We start from the raw sequence: 18,882 nt of genomic DNA on the forward strand, positions 1-18,882 counted from the left end.
GTTTGAATTAAGTTTTAATTAAAAGTGGGGGAAAAATCCACTTCATATTAATTAAGTGTCAATCAAACCAGATGGGGACATTTTTGACCCCTGAGGGGCTTAAAAAAAACCCCTTTCTTACTAAAGTTCAAAATACAGCACTCTGTAGTTAGACAAAAAGTCAAAATTATCTAAACAATTAAATATTTTATTGTCTCGTTTTATTTTCGCTCAAAAACTGAGTGCACTTTATGTAAACAAGGCCTGGTGGCCCTAAAATGTATAATGTAGGGTAAATTTTGTGTTAATGTGTTGGTCTTAAGTAAAACTAAGATGTAACACTGAATTGATTGACAATTTATACTTTAAAAAAACAGTCAAATGAAGTGGGAACATTTTTGACCCCTGAGGACCACAGGTGTATGGAAATCGGGAGGACATTATGAAGGAGTCTGCTGGACCCACTTTTGTAAGGTATCCTGTAACTTTGTGCACTTGGGGAATTGCAAAGTTTAGTAATTGTTTTTTTATTATGAAAATACAATTTTTACATTACATCTGTATATGCGGGTAGTTCTTGAAACTGGCAAAAATGCCAGAATTTACAAAGTTTATCTGTTGCTGCTTATTTCAATTCCATGTTATGGGAATAAGATTATGCCTGGAAAATGAAAGATTCACAAGGCTGCCAATATAATATTTACGTTTTCTCTTTTAGCGTTATCGCCACATACTGGTTGAACTCAACGCCATTTGTTCAGGTAGACCGCAGGTGCAACTTCTACACATCGAATGAGCAAATATCACACAAGGTTTACTATTTAAGACACTTTAGCTTGTACCTGCACATCTTTAACCCGGTATCTGACTTGACTGTCTTTCTACATACACACAAAAAAGGGTGAACACTATCCCGTCAAGTATAAATTACTGCAGATAGTTTTTCTTAAATCCAGTTTATTTTATGGAAAAATCCAGTAAAAATAATAATGATAATATTGATCTAAAAACTAATTTATTGTTTCTAGTTCTTCAGTATTTTTTCCATTAAGCACAATTCTGTCAGTGATCACTTAAACATACAGACAATGTGACAATGATATTCCAATAATATATTCAAACGCAAATCTGGATGTTTTTGTATTATACTTTTTATTTTTTTCATATGAAACAAATCAGTTCTTCCATTGTGTTTTAAGTGTGAAATGTCTGTCATGAATTCTCACAGTACATTCAGTTAATGATCTGAAAGAAAACATCTTTGAACTTGGCACTTAGAAAACAACCACAAAGAATTGTCACCTTTATTCATTTAGAACAAAATTTACAAAGCCATTCGGTCATTTTTTAATACTTTTTTGTTTTTTAAACTCAACTGTTGAGAATATTCAAAATACACTTTTTAATGTTGCTTCTCTCGCTTTGTACTTACAAATATGTACATTAAAGTCTTTGTGTCTTTTCGTGTGTTGTCTCATTGGTAGTAAAAATCCTTTTTTTAGCATTTTATTTATAGCTCGTCACACGGCCGGCACTCTGTTTAGCTCTTCGCTATTCTGTTTGAGCTCGAGTGTCTGTGAATGTTCGGCTTGCTTAAATGGATGTCCCGTGGCTGGCCTCACTGGCTTCTGGGATGGGTCCTCCTGGCACTGGTTGGTAGGACATTGGCATGGGTGTCTTGACTGGGCTCTGCCGGAAGAGCCCTCCGTTGGGTGCCCTGTGTTTGCAGCGAATAGAGGGCATGGTGGCACTGCTCAGAGGCAGGGGCAAGGTCCTGCCAGCGGACGCGCCCAGTGTCCTTCCTGCCCCATGACCCTCCTGGAGGAAGGTGGTCACAGAGAGTGGCGGTGGTCCGCGATGGGCTGGGTAATCCCGAACAGACAAAGCCTCCAGAGACTGGCTGGGTTGCATGCTGCCAATGTCCAGGGCAGAGATCTCTATAGACTGACCTGGCAGCTGCTTGTGGGCTAAGTCCTCGTCCAGGAGGCTGTTCAAACGTTGGTGGACCTGTTCCAGGTTCACTTCTTTGTCCTAAAAATAGATTGAAAGGAAGGCAGAGCCAAAGAGCGTGCATAGAATAAAAGAAGGCAGTAGAAAAGACAGTGGAGAGAGGTTTTAATGGAATGGAGAGCATGAATGTAATCAAAGAGGAGTGTGATAAAAAAAACAAGTGAAAATGAATGCAAAGTGAAAAGGGGTTAAAAGATTAAAAGAAGAAATGAGAAGAGAATAGAGAGTGAAAGAAGACAGAGAAAGACAGGTTATAATAGTCCTTTCATCATAAGCTTTATAGTTAGTAATCTTCAATCTTCAAAAAAATCAGCTGTTAACAAGACAGGCTCTAATGGATGCACAGACTATGTGAGACACTAAAGTGTAAATGGAGACGAATTAGGTAATGTCAGTTAATTGAAGTAAGCCACATTACTTTGAAGAATCTTTTCAAATATTCCTTTTTTTTAGAGGGGGAACATACATATGGGACTGGGGAGAGAGAAGCCAAATAAGCACATAACTGTTTATCAGACACACATTTTCTAAAAAAGGTTTTCATGCTTGCTTTTGAATGTTATTCTATAATCATGCACCCATTTAAGTTGAGGCAGACTGATGACAGACAAAACTAGACAGGCAAATAGCAGGAGAGACCATGGGGGTGATATGACGGATGAAGCAACTACAATCTACCCCTGTCGGGCCCCATGCCCCGCCCTTTCGCCCTGTCACAGCCAATGACCATCCAGTACAGTGTGTCAGGCCTCTCCTGACCTGTGTCAAGAGCCACGGCCTCCTCCCAGTCTGTCTCTCTGTCAGTCCAAATGTCCCGCCTCCCTTCTGGTAAGGAGCTTGTTATGTCATTATATGTCAATGATCCAGAAACCCTTTGCAGAGCGTAATCCTTAGTCACCTGCTGGAGACCATAGACAACGATACATAACCAAAATGATCCCCGTGAATCCGGACATTGACATATAATTGTAATAAATTACTACTTGGCTAATAAAAGGAATAGTTTGACAATTTGTGGAAATACTCTTATTGATATATTTTCTGAAAGTTAGATGAGACAGGTGTCAGTGTTGGTAATTAGAAACATAAACAGGTCTACCTGCAGGAGAAATGCATAAATTGTGTTTTTATAATTGATCTTGTTTTTAATTTTGTATCGTAAGGCAACACTGTAATAACAATTTTATGATAATAATAATTATTATCATTTTTAGTATTATTTTTATGGCAATCAAACTACAATTTTAGAAAAATACAAAGTGGTTAAACATATAATTCTGGCTTAAATGAGCGCAGCTGCTGTAAGCAGCAGGGTGTGTTTGTGTGTGCGATAGCAGAGCTGTATGGATATTTGTGTGCTCAAAACATTTTTGTCAGACTGGAAAAATGTGACATAGATGCCGACTGTGTAAATTAATAAACTTATCAGGCTCACACCTCTATTATTAAGACAAGGGTTGAGAAAAGCCTGACAAACATATAACTACAACTGCATATTCTATTATTTCAGGGGTTTTTTTTTTATGTGAATAAAACGGTAAGTAAAGTATTATTTGAAGCTACAGCCCCCCTGTCATTAAAGGGTCTAAGAGCAAGTAAAAAAAATTATATAACAAAAAACAGCTCAAAAGCGTAAGTGTTGCTATGCAAGTTTTATATAAAACCAGAAATTACTAAACTTGGGGTTTTTTTACTGCCTGCACACTGAGGTCCAACTTTCCCAGGAATGGACACACTATTTTTTAGAGAAGTGATTGATGAGTAGGTGGTGAACTTATTATGAATATAACCTGTTATTCAGCAGGTTAGGTGTGCTACGTAAGTTGCCAAGTAAGAAGTAAATGGCCTTTATAACAATAAAAACCCAGGTTAAAACCTCTGTTATGTTGCTAAACCTCTAAACTTGCTTTGTAGTACAGACCAGATTCTTTTTAATATAGATGCCATATCCAAGATGATGTTAAAGAATATAATTTGGCATCGTGTGACTGAAATAAACAAGACTTATTTGATCTATTTGGTCAGTAATTTAGTATTGAAAACTGCATGGCTAGAAGATTTTTTGAATTTCATGTATTAATTCAGTATTTAATTGTTATTAGACTTTTGCCTTAGCGGTGACGCTTTTTCTTAAAACAACTACATCCCATTCTCCATTGTTCACCTCGATGTTAACTATGTTTCCCTACATGAAGAAACTGGTGTGCGGCAGTATGCAGAGTGCATGTAGTGAGCACGATCCTGTGGCTTTAGACTGACCCTGATTCACTGACATATGCACAGTACCTGGTGCAAATGTTTGATGAATCCAAATGTGATTTTGCACATATGAGCAGTAATGAGAGTAAGCCAAGACTCGCTGTTTTTTCTGTAGCTAACCTGTGTTCTAAAAGAAAGGAATTTTTCATTTTTAAAGGAAAATTGTTGTGCCATCACGTTTCTGTAATTATTGACAACTAAGCAATTAAGTGTATTTCCATAATGTCAAACTAATTGGCTGGTGTGTTCAGGCTTGCAGCAGAGTTTTGCTTTAAATGGCTGTCATAATGCCCACATATTGTATTCTAATGCTGTCATGGGGCCACAGAGCACTGCTTAAAACAATTTACAATATAAAGTAATAGTCCACCCAAGTCTTTTGAATTTTAATCACTCCCTGTAGGCATGAAAGGCAATTAAAGTTTGTGCAGTGGTCAGCTTGATTTCATGACTGCTGAGCGGATTTTTTTAACCACATCTCAAAGTAAACATCATATTTGTTTTAGTAGTTTAATCTAACAAATACCAGAAAGTTTAAGTGAATTATACAACTCGACATAATGTTAAATCTTGGAAAGACTTTAAAACTCGAAAGACAATCCAATTATGTTCTAAAAACGGCAAAACTAATATTTGTGAAGAGCAAACACAAAAATCCTCACTGTGTTTGGTTTGGATCAACTACTTCACCATTTGGGTACTTATTAGTTACTTTTTTGTTCTGCCATGAAAACCTGCCATCATTGAATCCAAGAAACCAAGAAAAACTACATGCTTTTCGCAGTCTAGAAGGGAGCTGTGAGACATGCTGTCACTTATCTTAAGAAGCAGTTTGGGTCCTATAGATAAGATTTTGTTCTTTGCGTCCTGCTGTTCATTACTGCTGTAGCCAATCCTGTGTTCATGATATCATACTCTACTGTCATAAAATGCTAGCTCATTTTATGGCCTTTTTTTTGGTTTGTTTGTTTGTTTTCCTGGACTGTACCAGTTGTGAGAGTACATTTTACTTTTTATTATTGTCAACAGTTCTTGTTTCTTTAATTTGTCTTCCTGTTTGTTTCAGTTTAAACTGTGTTACAGAATAGTAAATTTATTAAAATAATTTGTCTGCACCTTTCCCACCTCACTGTTACCTGCATACATGTAACAGATTTTGAATGAGTTGTAAACTGTTGCATTTGCATGCGCAATTGGAGTAGGAAATACAAGCCTCTAGAAATCTCCTTGAACTGCTACAATTCTTTATTTACTGCTCCCTATACATCGGATATGCTGCCCAGCATCTTTATGTGCTTCTTTCTTTCTGCCTTAAATTTCCACACAGTCACATTTCAAGACTACAGAGCGTGTGTGTTTTACAGTCAAAAGATTTTGGGTGGAAACATCTTTCCAACATATCAACAGCAATAAAGCACACAACCACGATTAGAGTTAGCACATCTTGTCTTTTTAAATAATGGCAGCGATGTTTGTGTAATGAATCTCACATGACAGCAATATGTGGTTATTAAGAGAGCAGCTACTGCTGTACACACAAAGACTGTGAAATAGAAATCATCAGCAGTAACTCAAACTCTCATATGCACGAAAAAGCAGCTTGGATGGAGTTTGATTTACTGTGTGTTTTCCAGGGCAGGACTGGGTCTTAAATGGGTATTCTCATCCAGTATTGTTGGACTGTCAAGTCAAACAGGCAGGTCAAGGCTCAGATTCTTTACTATCTGCATTTGCTCACACTTTAGTTTAGGGATCCATGTCAAGCCTTAGTTGTCTGGACGCCTCATGCAGAGGGGCTGCCCAGTCGACAGCAGCAAGATAAAGTCTGAGCTCTAAAGCATTAAGACTTGAATGGATTAGCTAAAGAGAGCTATTGTACAACTGAAGCACTTATCGACTCAGAAGTACAATTTCAGTATGTGGTATTAAATTTGCATGTTATCTTTTCACTGCGGGTCTCTCATGTGAGCACCAGTGACGGATTTTTAATTTTTTTTGGCAATTAAGGATTCTTTGTGTCAGCATGAGAGAGAAGCCTCAGAGAAGTCCCTTACAAAGCACCCCAACCTCTCTCCCAACATGAGAAGGAATGAGTAGATTGATCACATGATGTCTGGACTATCATCAGGGGCACACCTATTATAACTGGGTGTACTGCAGCTCTACTAAATCGGGGCTGGTGTCAGCGCCTGCTGGATCCATAAAGTAGAGTGTGGCAGTGGCATCTCTGGGCAGGACCGGGGGGCCCGGGGGTCTGGGTCTCGACCGGGGCCTTGGTGGGGCAGGGGGACCCGTGGTGGCCACCATGGCCAGGTTCTGGGTTAGAAGGCCCGGGCCTGGGCCCTGGCCCGACGAGTTGTCAGTGGTCACCTCTTTGGGCTGCTCTCGTCGGCAGTGGTTGCTGTTCCACCACGTCTCCAGTGCAGCTACTAGGAGGGCCAGTAGCAACCCTGCGGCAAGGATGCAGAAGACGCCGGCAAAGCTGTGGAGACGCAGCGCCCGTCCCTCTGGCTGGGCTTCTGTGTGGCTCTGCAGGTCACAACGACCTTTCTTTGGCCACCACTTCTGCTTCAAGATGTCAAGATCCCCCTTTTCTTGAAGCTCCAAAATCCTGCTCAGAGAAAAGACTAAGTAGTTCTTTCAACACAGTAGGTGGAAATCTTCATGTAATAACCACAAGACAAATCCTTTGCTAACACTGATTCTGATTAAGTCCTAGGTAACAGAATGATAAAGGCAGAAGAGCAGAGAATTTTCACCACAATATTATCATGTAACAATAATTCAACGATATTGTGTAGCTCACGAAATGAGAGTAAATAACATAAAACAAAACATGGTTAATGTATTGCATGTATTAGCATTTCATTGTAACCTCATTAAAATCCCATAGAGGGTAAAGCTATTAAACACTGCAGTTCTTAGTTTACAGAGCGCAAGATGTGACACTGATTGTAATCAAGAATCAAAAGTTCGGTTCTATAAAAATGAAGCAAAGAAAATCAGAGCTTAGGAGTAATCAGTATCATATCAAACCGTATAAGCACAGAAACAAAGATGATCAAATACGAGAGTTGGCCCATTAGTTAGTGCACAAATTACAGGGTAAGGAATAGATGTATGCTGGGGAGAATGATGATGGCTGATCACAAACACAGGCGAAGCAGTTAGGGTGTCCCACTGGAACAGTTAACTTTTTGCACAGTCATTGCTCAAACTGTTCAACAGTGACTGACATTTATGCATTTTGCAGAAGCCTACACATTCATTCATTGCAAAAAGGCATAAGCAGATATACTGCCAGAGTTATTTATATACTTTTATACTCATGAAGTGTCTCAGCCTCACCCTATGTTCAAATATTCCCATCTTTCACTGAAGCAGTGTTTGTGGCAGATTAATCAGTCTTTCTTTTTGAGTTGGTGCTTGTCGAGAGTTCATGTTTTCACATCTAATTAAATATTAATTTTCATTGACAAACAGAGAGTGCCATGGAAGTCGGGAGCGTTTTTATTCCTGGGGAGAAAGTTTCCTGCCCTGCTTTCAAATTTTAAGACGTGAAATTACTTGTCTGTCCTTGAGCCAAATGCAACAGACAAATAGTAAAAATATGCTTCAGATAGAGGCCAACAGTATAGAGACCAACTTTGCAATTCAACCTTGCTCTGCTACACTTGCCATAGTTGTCCACGTAAGAAATATGCACAATTAGTTTGATCATCTATTTAGAATAATCCCTTAAATGAAGATGAGTATATTATAAATAAACCTCTACCATAACCAAAAGAACTGATGCCCAGACCAATAAAAATGAAGTTTTAAGGTACTGAACACGTTAGATGTTACAGCATTATTGCATCATTGGCTTCTCTGCTGTAAAAATGCATCGTATACATACTTCTGTGAGAAAATGTCTCTGTAAGGACTGCCGTGCTGCAGGGCCATGCCATAGCCTCTGGTGCTCATGCTGTTTCCTGCTATAGTTAACGTGCAGTCATCGTCTGTCAGGGCAGCATACTCTACCACTGCCATGTCCCACAGAAAGGCATATGACTCTCGCTTTGCCTGCAAAAGTTTCCATCACAAACACAAAAAGAGACGCACGTGGTAATTACATAAAGACATGCTTAACTGCTTAGTGGAGAAATCTTAAATGACTTTTAAAAACATTTTCTTTAATCATCAGCGATCGAGAATGCTTTGTATAAACAAACAAAAACTGATTAGATACAGTGTAAATGCAATTTGCATTACGCTTCTTTTAAGGTTAAGAGTAGACTATTTTACTAGAGAAGCGCACGGGAGGATATTTTACTCAGACAAAGCAATGAGCAGTCTGCACACTGGAGCTAAATATTTGCATAGAAATTACCGCACATTTGCCCACTCACACTAAACACTGAAAACATTATGAAAAAAACAAATATTCCTTATTCTTTTTTTCTGGATTTGCAATCTTCACCTAATAACACATTTTGAGACACCCAATCATAAGCTGGAGTTTGAAAATCACTGTGTAGAAAATGTAGAAGAGCCACAGCTGAATCTGTATGGATTTTTATTTATGTATTCATTGTTTTGTACACAGTCCTGACTTTTGCCTCCTGTGGTGTCCTACATCCTACATCTTCCAGAGAAAGACTGTCCCTGTAATAAATTAAGATGAACAACACAAAGAGCCACTGGGTTATGCATACACACATTCCAATCAAACTATGGTTATATATTTATTAGGGGTGCAACGATACACAAAATTCACGGTTCGGTTCGATACTTTGGTGTCACGGTTCGATATTTTTTCGATACAAAAAAATGTTCATGCATTTTTAATTTGTCATTTATTAAAATTATAAATATATATTTTAACTCAAAAGTACAGTTTTTAAATTTAACCCTAACCCTTGTGCGTGTTTTTTATTTTGACAGCGAATGCGCACCTGCGGACCACTTATGTGCAGCCCTGGTTATTTAGCTCATCATATTGCAGCCACAGAAATTCTTTTGTCCATGAAACCATAAAGCTGCACTTTCTTTTTGCCTTATAGTCTGATTTGTCATAACTTCTCCGTTTTGTGGTAAGCTTTTCTTTGGCTGTCACTTCTTCACCCTGACCTGTCTTATTTGGCTCAGCAGAACTGAAATGCTTTTACACACACTCACATAAGCTCAGCGATTCTCTGCGCGATCAACCTCTCACATGTTTAAGCTTGCTGCGGGAGATTTCACTTGTCATGTTTGCATAGTAAGCTAACGATTAATAAGACGATGTCAGAGGAATTGGTGCACAAATTATCATCACTCACAGATCAGTGCTGTCGCTCTCTATACACAGTTCGCACGATTGCAAAGTGAAAGCAAAAAAACAAGCGCAAATTCAAACGCGACTTCAATATGTCACATATTGACAGTGGCTCACCGATGCCAATGACATAATTACCCAGCTACATTTCTGAAAGAATGCAAAAGCATTGACATATATTTTTCCTACAGTAGCCCGACGGGCAGGGAAGAGATAGATTTTGGTAGCCCGACTGAAAAAATCACTAGCTCCAGGATGTCGGGCTAGCGATATTGCAAGCCCTGTATCTGATTGAGGAATCACTCATCTTTGGAAAAGAGAGTTTATTACAGAGAAATGGCTCTTTCCAAAATAAAAGCTATACTATCCGCTTCTTCTGGGCTATATTCTCAGCAGCATAAGGAGAATCATGTGCTAACAGCTGTCTAAATGACTCGGCTAAAGTTAGTAGCATGCTTGTTGTTTTTGTCTTTGCACTAGGATGATGTCAGCGTAAATGTGCAGTCATATTCGTTGTGTTCCCACTAGTGCTTTCAGGTTAATCTCGTTGAAATGACCTTAACGCCACAACACGGCAAATCTCCGTTAACGAGCTACCGCCGATCGCTCCGTGCATGGGGCTAGACGGCCAACACGTTAACGAGCTAACTGCGCTAACGCACTAGTTCACACCAATGTAATTGAGCATTGCATGGCACATCCAACATACTGTTTTACTTTAGTCCATGACTCGCTTACCTTCAGGGTCATACGTCACATGAAAACCAAAATAATTCCAAACGCCAGATCTGAATGAGGTTCAATTTGCCTGTTACAAGGAGAGCTTAACTTCTGTCTCGCTAGCTTGCCCTGCGCTCTTCCTTCTGACTATGCTGTCTGTGTTGAGCGCTCAGTGAATCTGCATTCGACTACTCCGCCTAGGCTGCACTGTCGAGCCTAGGCGGAGTAGTCGAATGCAGATTCACTGAGCGCTCAACACAGACAGCATCGTCAGAAGGAAAATTGATAAAATAAATTACAAATGTTGTATTGTTCGATACATATGCGTACCGAACTGAAAGCACTGTATCGAACGGGTCAATATCGATACGAATATCGTTGCACCCCTAATATTTATATATGTACACATATATAAAAACTGCAGTATTTTGTTTAAGAATGAAGAGCAATGCAGTAAATCAGTAACAGACTAAAATTGCTTTCTCTCATCAAATTAAACTGAGACTAGTTTTCCTGTGATGTACGCATCCTTGCATTGCCTGGCCTGATTACACTCGATCCAATTATCAGCTCAAATAATAAAGCTGTTTTGTGTCAAGTGCACATGTCAGACCCCACTGTAAATTATCTAATTATTATTGTCTAGTGTCTGGGTTAAAGAACGAGATGACAAAATGCACAAACTATTCATTTAGCCACACAGGCAGTTTGTGGGAACAATTAGAAAAACTTTGCAATTTGTTAGATTAAAAGAATCACTTTTTACCTCCATGCTTCTGTTAGTCAGACATGCATTTGTTTTAACTAATTCTCAGCTTGTTTCTACACGGTGGTGTGAGATAAAAAATGCAGTGAATTGCAAGACAATCCCTTATTGAGCTGAAGACATTACAGATGTTTTTAATTAATTCATTTATTCTTTTGCGGCTAGACAAATCCTCCTTCAATGCCTGCTTCTTGTCAATATTTTGCTGTGCATACATTTCCTTTTTGAGGGTGACCTGAAATGAACTGTTAGATTGCTAAGGCATTGTTAAAACATCGTCCTGTGTAAAGCAAACTTTTACAGAACATCTTTTTTTTCTTAGAGACAAAATGCTCTTTCCCCCTTGAAATTGAACATTTTGTTCATGAAGATAAAAATAAATACTCACCTTCTTGATACCCTCTGAAGGGCTGGATACAGAGTTCTCAAAGCCATTGTTTTTGTTGATGACTTTCCACAGCTCAGCATATGTGCTGTCCTGCTCCAGAGGGTTGGTGCCTTTTGCCCTAAAATACTCGTACACAGCCGAGTCTCTCACCGTCCCATAAACTAGGTCCACCTGCTTGGACAGGTCCTGGAATGATCTGCATGGTCACATGAGTGAATTACTTGCTTTGTTTAAAGATAAAAGAAGAAAACATACAGTAACTGTCATGATAATTGAAACATTATAACATTAGCATTAATGTTACTTAACGTTAACATGAGGTTTTATTTACCAACAGATAAAAAGCAAAAATATTGGATATCTATAGGGGATATCTGTAAAACCCCAGCAAAGTGTTTGAGATACTGACTTGGATTACTCAGCTCTCAATCCAGTCGAGCATCTGTGGAATGTGCTGGACAAAGAAGTCCGATTCATGGATCTCAAGTCTCAACTGATAGAAAGAATGTGCTGCTAACATCTTGGCTGCAGATACTACAGCACACCTTCAGGAGTCTAGTGGACTCCGTGTCTCGATGGATCAGGGCTGTTTTGATCAACGCAATTTATTTATTTAACAAAAATTAGGCCAAAATGCATCACTACATCACATGATTCAGTAGCTTGCAACACGACTTTTACTAGCCTTAACTTTAAGTAATGGTTTTGGAGGAAGCATTATGCATTGTCGTTCTGTTTTTTTTTTTTTTTTAATCAATTTTGTTGTAGATTTGCGCTACACTTGTGATATCCAGTCCTGGAAAGAGTGGCAACTGTCTTGAATGTTTTCCTCTTGTGAATAAACTTTCACAAATGATTGGTTTTGATGGAAACAGCATCACAATAGCTGAAAGCTCCCAAGCAGCAAACTGCCAAAACTTCTATAAAACTTTTTTTTTCTGCTCCATAGAGGTGGCCACACTTGTGAGGCTCAACTAATCAAGTGTATTTCATTAGCAGCAATTGGCTGCTAATTGCCCTCTTAAGGTGCGCTTAAGTTTTTCACACACTGCTTCTGAATCGTGGCTTAATTTTTTAGATAAATAATGACATCGTTTATTTGTCATGTTTTGTATTTCATCTGAAGTTACATGTAACTAATTTGAAGACATGCCTAGGACCAGATTATTTGTTGCATGTCCCGATACAGAAAAAGATGAAACCTTAAAAGGGGCTGTACTTTATTTTATGATGGCTATGCTTGTGGTAAAATGTTTAGTTTTCAAAGGATACCTTTTCTGTCATAAACTACTCACATAAAGTGTGTTATGATGATAAATAACATAGATGGGCTTAAGGTTTGCAGCCAGCAAAGTTGCTACAACTAACTGTATGTTAGCTTGTAAAATCATGCTCCACTATTTCTCCACACATGCATGATGCAATAAATCCCCGATGTAGGAAATACTTCTGGTATTAATTCAAGAAACATGCATGAACAAATGCTTAACATTAAAACTATTAAATTACACTTGTCCATGTGTCACAACAAATTCATATTTCATTACTATCAGATGATAAACCAGATACAAGATTCCATTATTTTGTTAATGTTGTATTGTTATAATTATCCACAATAACAGTGACACAGACAATTCCAATTTATTAGATGTCCCTTTATTGCTAATCTAGATATTAACTATTATATTGCTATATAAATAGGATATAAGCATTCCTGTGTTTGCAACCCGGTAGAGCAAAATCAAAAAAAATGTGGCAAACACTAATTCTTTTTTTTTTTATTTTATTTTTTTTTTTATTAATTTAATTTTACACCCTTTTTACCTATAAATCAGGTTACTTTTCAAGCTAAATTAAGCCAATGAATGCTCATATTTGCTAATCTGTCAGATCGATTTCTTGGGCTTATGTACTGCAGGTTGCATTTTTCTCCCAGCGAGTGTGGATTTGGTCATTTGCAGAAAAGCTATCCGGGTTAAAACAGTATGTTTATGCGGCCTGTAACTCTGATTTCAGTGACTTTTATTCACAAACCAAGAACCTGCTTCATACTATAATGTAACAATTTAAACATTTTAATACACAGGACAGTCATTAAATCCTAGAATTCATATTTGATAATGACAAAGGAATCAAAGAGCTGCTTATTTATATTATTATATTATTAGCACAATAGCATGTGCTAATAAAAACAATACCTCAAAAGTAAAAACTGACAGTTAAACCAGGAAAAAATAAGCATCTATTTGTCCAGATGTTGATGTAGTTTTGAAGATTGTGAAGAGCCGTTAGAGAGCTGAAGCAAGCTCATGAAATATACACTGTATATAGACTCATAGTCGGGCTTTCTTTCTTTCTACAAGCTTCATTCACACACTTACAGCCGTGTTCAGTATCATGACCAAAGACACAAAACCAACATGCAGGTTGGAGCTCTATAAGAAAAGATGCTACTTTGTCACATACAAACTGTTCCGGGTTCCTTTATGGTTGTGACCACCTTCAGTAAATACCCAAGAATACTTAAACATGCATGCTAGAGGAGCTGGGGATCAAACTACCAACCTTCTGAATAGTAGATGCCCCAATCTACCTTTGTTGTATCCCACAGTTATATAATGGCTTCATGGTGTAGTAGTTTACACATTTTTTTTTTTCTCTTTTTTTCTTTGGAAGGGGGCAAGGGTACCTAGACCCGGTTAGTAGAGTACGCTTGGGGAGTGTGATCGTCCCTTTATGTCTGTCTCCACGTCGGTTGAGTGTGAAGTACATATGAGAGCATGAGGGTGGGAATGGATGTTTGTGTCTGTGTGTGCCTGTATGTCTGTGTCTATATGTCAGGTTGGGTATCAGACGCCACCTCTCTGGGGACATCTCGGGCCCTCCAAGGTTTGGAGGCCTATCTCCACCCACCACCACTTCCCCTGCCGGTGGCGGACTCCCTCAGGTATCGGTGCATTGGTGGTTCTTTGTATCTGGGGGTGGGCGTTCGGGTACACACCGGCTCACTCCTTGGCGGCCGCTTATTGGGGCTCGCTCGGGCCACTTTGGAGGTGGGGTGCCCCCGGCCTCTCGGCCTGGGGCTCGGTCACTCAGGCACAGCTGGCTGCCGGCGGAGCTCACGGGCGCGTCACTGCAACTCCCCCTGGCTTCTGCTCCGCGGCTGCTGAATGAGCTCTCATCTGGGACTCTCCTTAGCTCTTACTGGGACAGTGGCGCGGCTGCCCCTCTGTGGGTCTTCCTTGGTCTCTTGTGTTCTGGGGGCCTCTGGATGTCTGGAGTTTTGATCTCCTCCATACCTGCTTGATACCATAGAGGACAGGGCTGTGGCTCCCCACACTCTCTAGCAGATCATTACATGGAGAAACCTTTGGAATGCAAGCATGCTGATCCACACAGGTATGCACACAGGTGTACACATGGGTATTCACAGATGCGGACTACAGCTTTCTTGGCTGCTGCCTCAAAGCACACTGTGCGCTGTCTATCTTGCGTGCTGCACAATATCGTTTACTATTTAGTAACTATTGATATCTATGACTAGCTAGTTTATTGTGATGGTGCTTTTTTTTTTTTATTATTATGTTGCTCTTTGTTGTTTGCTGTCTCCCCTGTTTTTTTTGTTTTTCTTTCTCTCCATACAGGTAACCCAGGAGTTTTTTTTTTTTGTTTTTTTTTTTCTCTCTTCCCCCCCTTCTCACCGTCTCTTCTCCCCTTTGGTTTTCTTTCTTCCTCTCCCCCTCTTTCTTTCATTCTTTCCCCCTGTCCTATTAAAAAAAAAAAAAAAAAAAAAAAAAAAAGGATGACAAAGGATGAACTGAAGCTCCGCCATCACGTGATGTCACATGCTGCTGTTTCTGATGTCACTTCCAAAGGCAAACACTAATTCAAGCTGATATCAGCACTCTTTTTCCCCTTTCATTCATTATGCCACATAAGTCTCTTGGCTTCTGTCCTTTACAGAAGGACTCTCTTTTCCCTCTATTTAAAATTCAAGATTTAACTTGCCCCTAATGCACTCCAACAAATCAGTAGACCTAAAACTGCTGCCTTCCTTTTTAATGCACATTGGAGCAAATCACTAATCATCATGCCCTTTATCAACTAAATTAGCTACACCTGTAGTGCGATACCACAACTTTCTCCAGCATTGCCAGCACAATGAGTCCAGTGTGATTCACAGTAATGATGATCAGTTTGGGGGTACTGCATTCATGAATGATTATGGGGTTCATCCCAATGGCTGGTCATTAATCCCCAGTAGAACCTGCTCCAAATTGCATTCTACTTTTTATTGGATCTAGAAGTTTCTGCCTCAAGATTGTAGGAAATAAGAAAAAAGCCACTTGCAGCTTTCATTTTAAGATGGACTAATTCTGAAACTTAAAAAGCTAAATATTTGCCAATTGCCAATGCAATGTAAAAAATGTTTTCATATCGCCAATTTTCTTTATTGGTATTCAGCTGATATGTCAACTCAATTATTAATACCTGACAGGGGTGATGGCTATTTGATATGACTATAAGAAACTAAAGAAGAGATGGAACAAACACCCTTTAACCATGTCATGTTGACACTGCATAATTTGTCCAACAGCGGGGTGCTCTACAGCACCACGAGTCAGACAGCACATTATTCACGACTTGTTGTGGCAATAAAACATTGTTATTAATTATTACAAAACATTAATATAAATTAGATTGTTATAATATCTTGTTAAAGTCTCATAATAACTACAAAAAACAAAAGTTAAGGAAATCTGTTCATGTTTTTTTCCCTTGAAGCTTTAACCGTCTTTTTTCCAATTCTCTGAGAAGTCGGAGAATTCAATAGCTTATCTGGAGCTGATACTGCAGGACTAATTCAACCATTTAATTGGAGACGTATATGGTGTGGAAGTGGTTGTGGAAAGGGGAAAACAGCAAGTGAGAGCAAAACAAACGACCTATTAGATATTTCATGGTCTCTAACTTCTGCTGTCACATTAAACTACGAGCTTTAATTCACTGGGTTAAATATTCCGATTTTTGTCTAACATCTTAGTTTCATAACTACATAAACACTGTGACCTATAGTGTGTTATGAAGGTGCAGATTTAAGATACCACAGAAAAACCAATGGAAGAAGGTGAAATAATTAATAATATGTATATGATATACATGTACTAAGAATCGTGGCCCATTTTAAGTACTTTTTCTGGTTCACCTTTTCTTCAAAGCACTGCATCACTTAGATTTTTGTAATAACTGCAGAAAGGTGAACCCTCTGTTCAATAAATATAATGGCTGAAGTACATTACACAGACCTTTTCCTTTCATTCCTTTTTCCCCACACATGCATGCATAGATTTGTTAGTTTTACATATCTGTAACTGGCCAAAGCAGTGAAAACTGAAACAATATAAAAATCAAGAGAATTTAGCCAAAAAACTTGATCTAATTAGTATTAATCTACAAGGTATCTGAAGGGACACAAGTTATTAAACTAATCTCTCACTTTTTCTTTTGCTCTCTCAAACTAATTCAAGATAAGAACATAAGATTAGGGTTTAATCACAGCAGGGGGTGAAAAAAATCACCTCTTTGTCCCCAGGCGTAGTAAAGGCTTATTTTGACACACTGTAAACAAAGAGGAACGAGTTGTGTAGTGTTTAAAAATGCAAATGTTCACTTAAGATTAAGTTATTGCTCCTGTTACACCACACTCATGTATCATGCACACACCCACACTCAGAGAGAGACAAATGCAAACATGCATGTGTGCTTAGCGTTGCTCTTATTGGAAATTTTCTAAATGTCATTTCCTCTGATCATTTCCATGTGGACATTCACAGCATTACCTAAATCCAGGGTAATGCAACCTCACTGACAGCAAATGCCCGAGCTGCTAGTTTTTTGGGCTGTATGGCAAGATCCATAACCTGTTTGTGAAAGAAAACAGATTTTTCCAAGAATCAAAGCAACAGCTTGAGCTTTAATGTTTTTCAGATGAAGGAAGGTGGACTGAACCTCACTCCATCTGATTTATAAAATTCAAGTCACATTGACTCCAAGGCTAGGATATTGGTTTTATGTTGGAGGACAAGCTACCAATGCCATTGTGACAAACACAAAGCAGGGACACATTTCAGCTGTGTACATTTGGAGATATGCAGCCCTGTTCTGTCAGGTACGTCGGAGTATTAGTACACATTACACAATGTTGCCAAAAAAGAGGAATGTTGGGATTTTCAGGGTACGGTGCATGTGCTTAGCATTGCTCTAATTCACAGTCCTCTCGGATTATTCCTGTATGGACAGTAATGACCCAGCTGTTCCTACACTGACCAAAATAATAGGACTTTAAATGAAGGTATTAACGTTCCTCTTTCCAACACTCTTCCACAGCTTTTCACAAAACTGAGTTTACAACGTGCGTCTGAAAGAACTGAATTCCAAACCTTTTCCCTGCACAGGAGTGATGTCTCCTTGATACTAGAAAAAAAATTGCACCACACAATACACACCGCTTTTCTTTCCCAAGCCACTCTACTGTATTTTTTCCAGATCAATGAGAAAAAGAGATTGTCCTAAAGAGCCATTGTACATTTTCTATACCATCTGTGAAAATGACACACAGACTGAGTTCTTCCTCTGCATCTCAGTAAGCAGCTATTGCAAATGTTTATCAGGCCAAAAAAGATCAAATTTGTTAATGGAACTGGGTCACAAACAGCCACTTATTCATATTGTCAAATACATATTTAAAACACTTACAGGTCGAAAAAGGGAGAAGTGCAGTAAATTGTTTTGAATTTAATTTTTAAAAAGTGGCTAATTTAGTGTAATAAACTGATAGTTTTGCTACTTTGTGTTGCCAAACTGTGCGAAACTGTAGTTTTCAGAAATTATATTTTCTCCATACAAGATTACCATTTCCAGTGCTTGATAAAAAACTATATCTCAGGCTGTAATCATCAAAATCTTTTTAGTTTTTACACATATGCAGCATGCATCCAGTCCATACAGTACTTTGGCTTGGGCGGGTCGATCGTGGCTCAAAGAGTTGGCAGTTCGTCTTGTAACCGGAAGGTTGCCGGTTCGAGCCCCGGCTCGGACAGTCTCTCTCGGTCGTTGTGTGCTTGGGCAAGACACTTCACCTGCCGCCTACTGGTGACGGCCAGAGGGGGCTTCTGTCAGTCTGCCCCAGGGCAGCTGTGGCTACAACTGTAGCTCGCCTCCACCAGTGTGTGAATGTGAGAGTGAATGAATAGTGGAATCGTAAAGCGCTTTGAGGGCCCGGAAAAGCGCTATATAAATGCAATCCCTTATTATTATTATTATCTTGACTGATAGTATAGTAGTAGTAGTATAGTAGGCAGCACGGTGGCACGGTGGTTAGCACTGTTGCCGCACAGCAAGAAGGTCCTGAGTTCAATTCCACCATCAGGCCGGGGACTTTCTGTGTGGAGTTTGCATGTT

The 18,882-nt window shown here is 39.0% G+C and overlaps 1 protein-coding gene across 2 annotated transcripts in view; it reads right to left on the bottom strand.

Moving 5' to 3' along the window:
* Positions 1-1,112: 1,112 nt before the first annotated feature.
* grid1a (glutamate receptor, ionotropic, delta 1a) overlaps positions 1,113-18,882 on the bottom strand; it is a 289,402-nt gene continuing 271,632 nt past the window's right edge. Inside the window, exons 14-17 of one of the 2 annotated variants that reach the window (XM_082557583.1) lie at positions 11,422-11,617; positions 8,147-8,313; positions 6,619-6,859; positions 1,113-2,010 (exon numbers count right to left, since the gene is read on the bottom strand). In XM_082557583.1, coding sequence (XP_082413709.1) covers positions 1,573-2,010; positions 6,619-6,859; positions 8,147-8,313; positions 11,422-11,617 — 1,042 coding nt within the window. In that variant the 3' untranslated portion in view covers positions 1,113-1,572. Of the gene's footprint in view, positions 2,011-6,384; positions 6,860-8,146; positions 8,314-11,421; positions 11,618-18,882 lie in introns of both variants that reach the window. The other variant, XM_082557584.1, reaches the window with a different exon arrangement.

This window comes from Aulonocara stuartgranti, assembly GCF_965226115.1.
Source record: "Aulonocara stuartgranti genome assembly, chromosome: 13".
In the NCBI taxonomy this organism is placed as follows: domain Eukaryota; kingdom Metazoa; phylum Chordata; class Actinopteri; order Cichliformes; family Cichlidae; genus Aulonocara; species Aulonocara stuartgranti.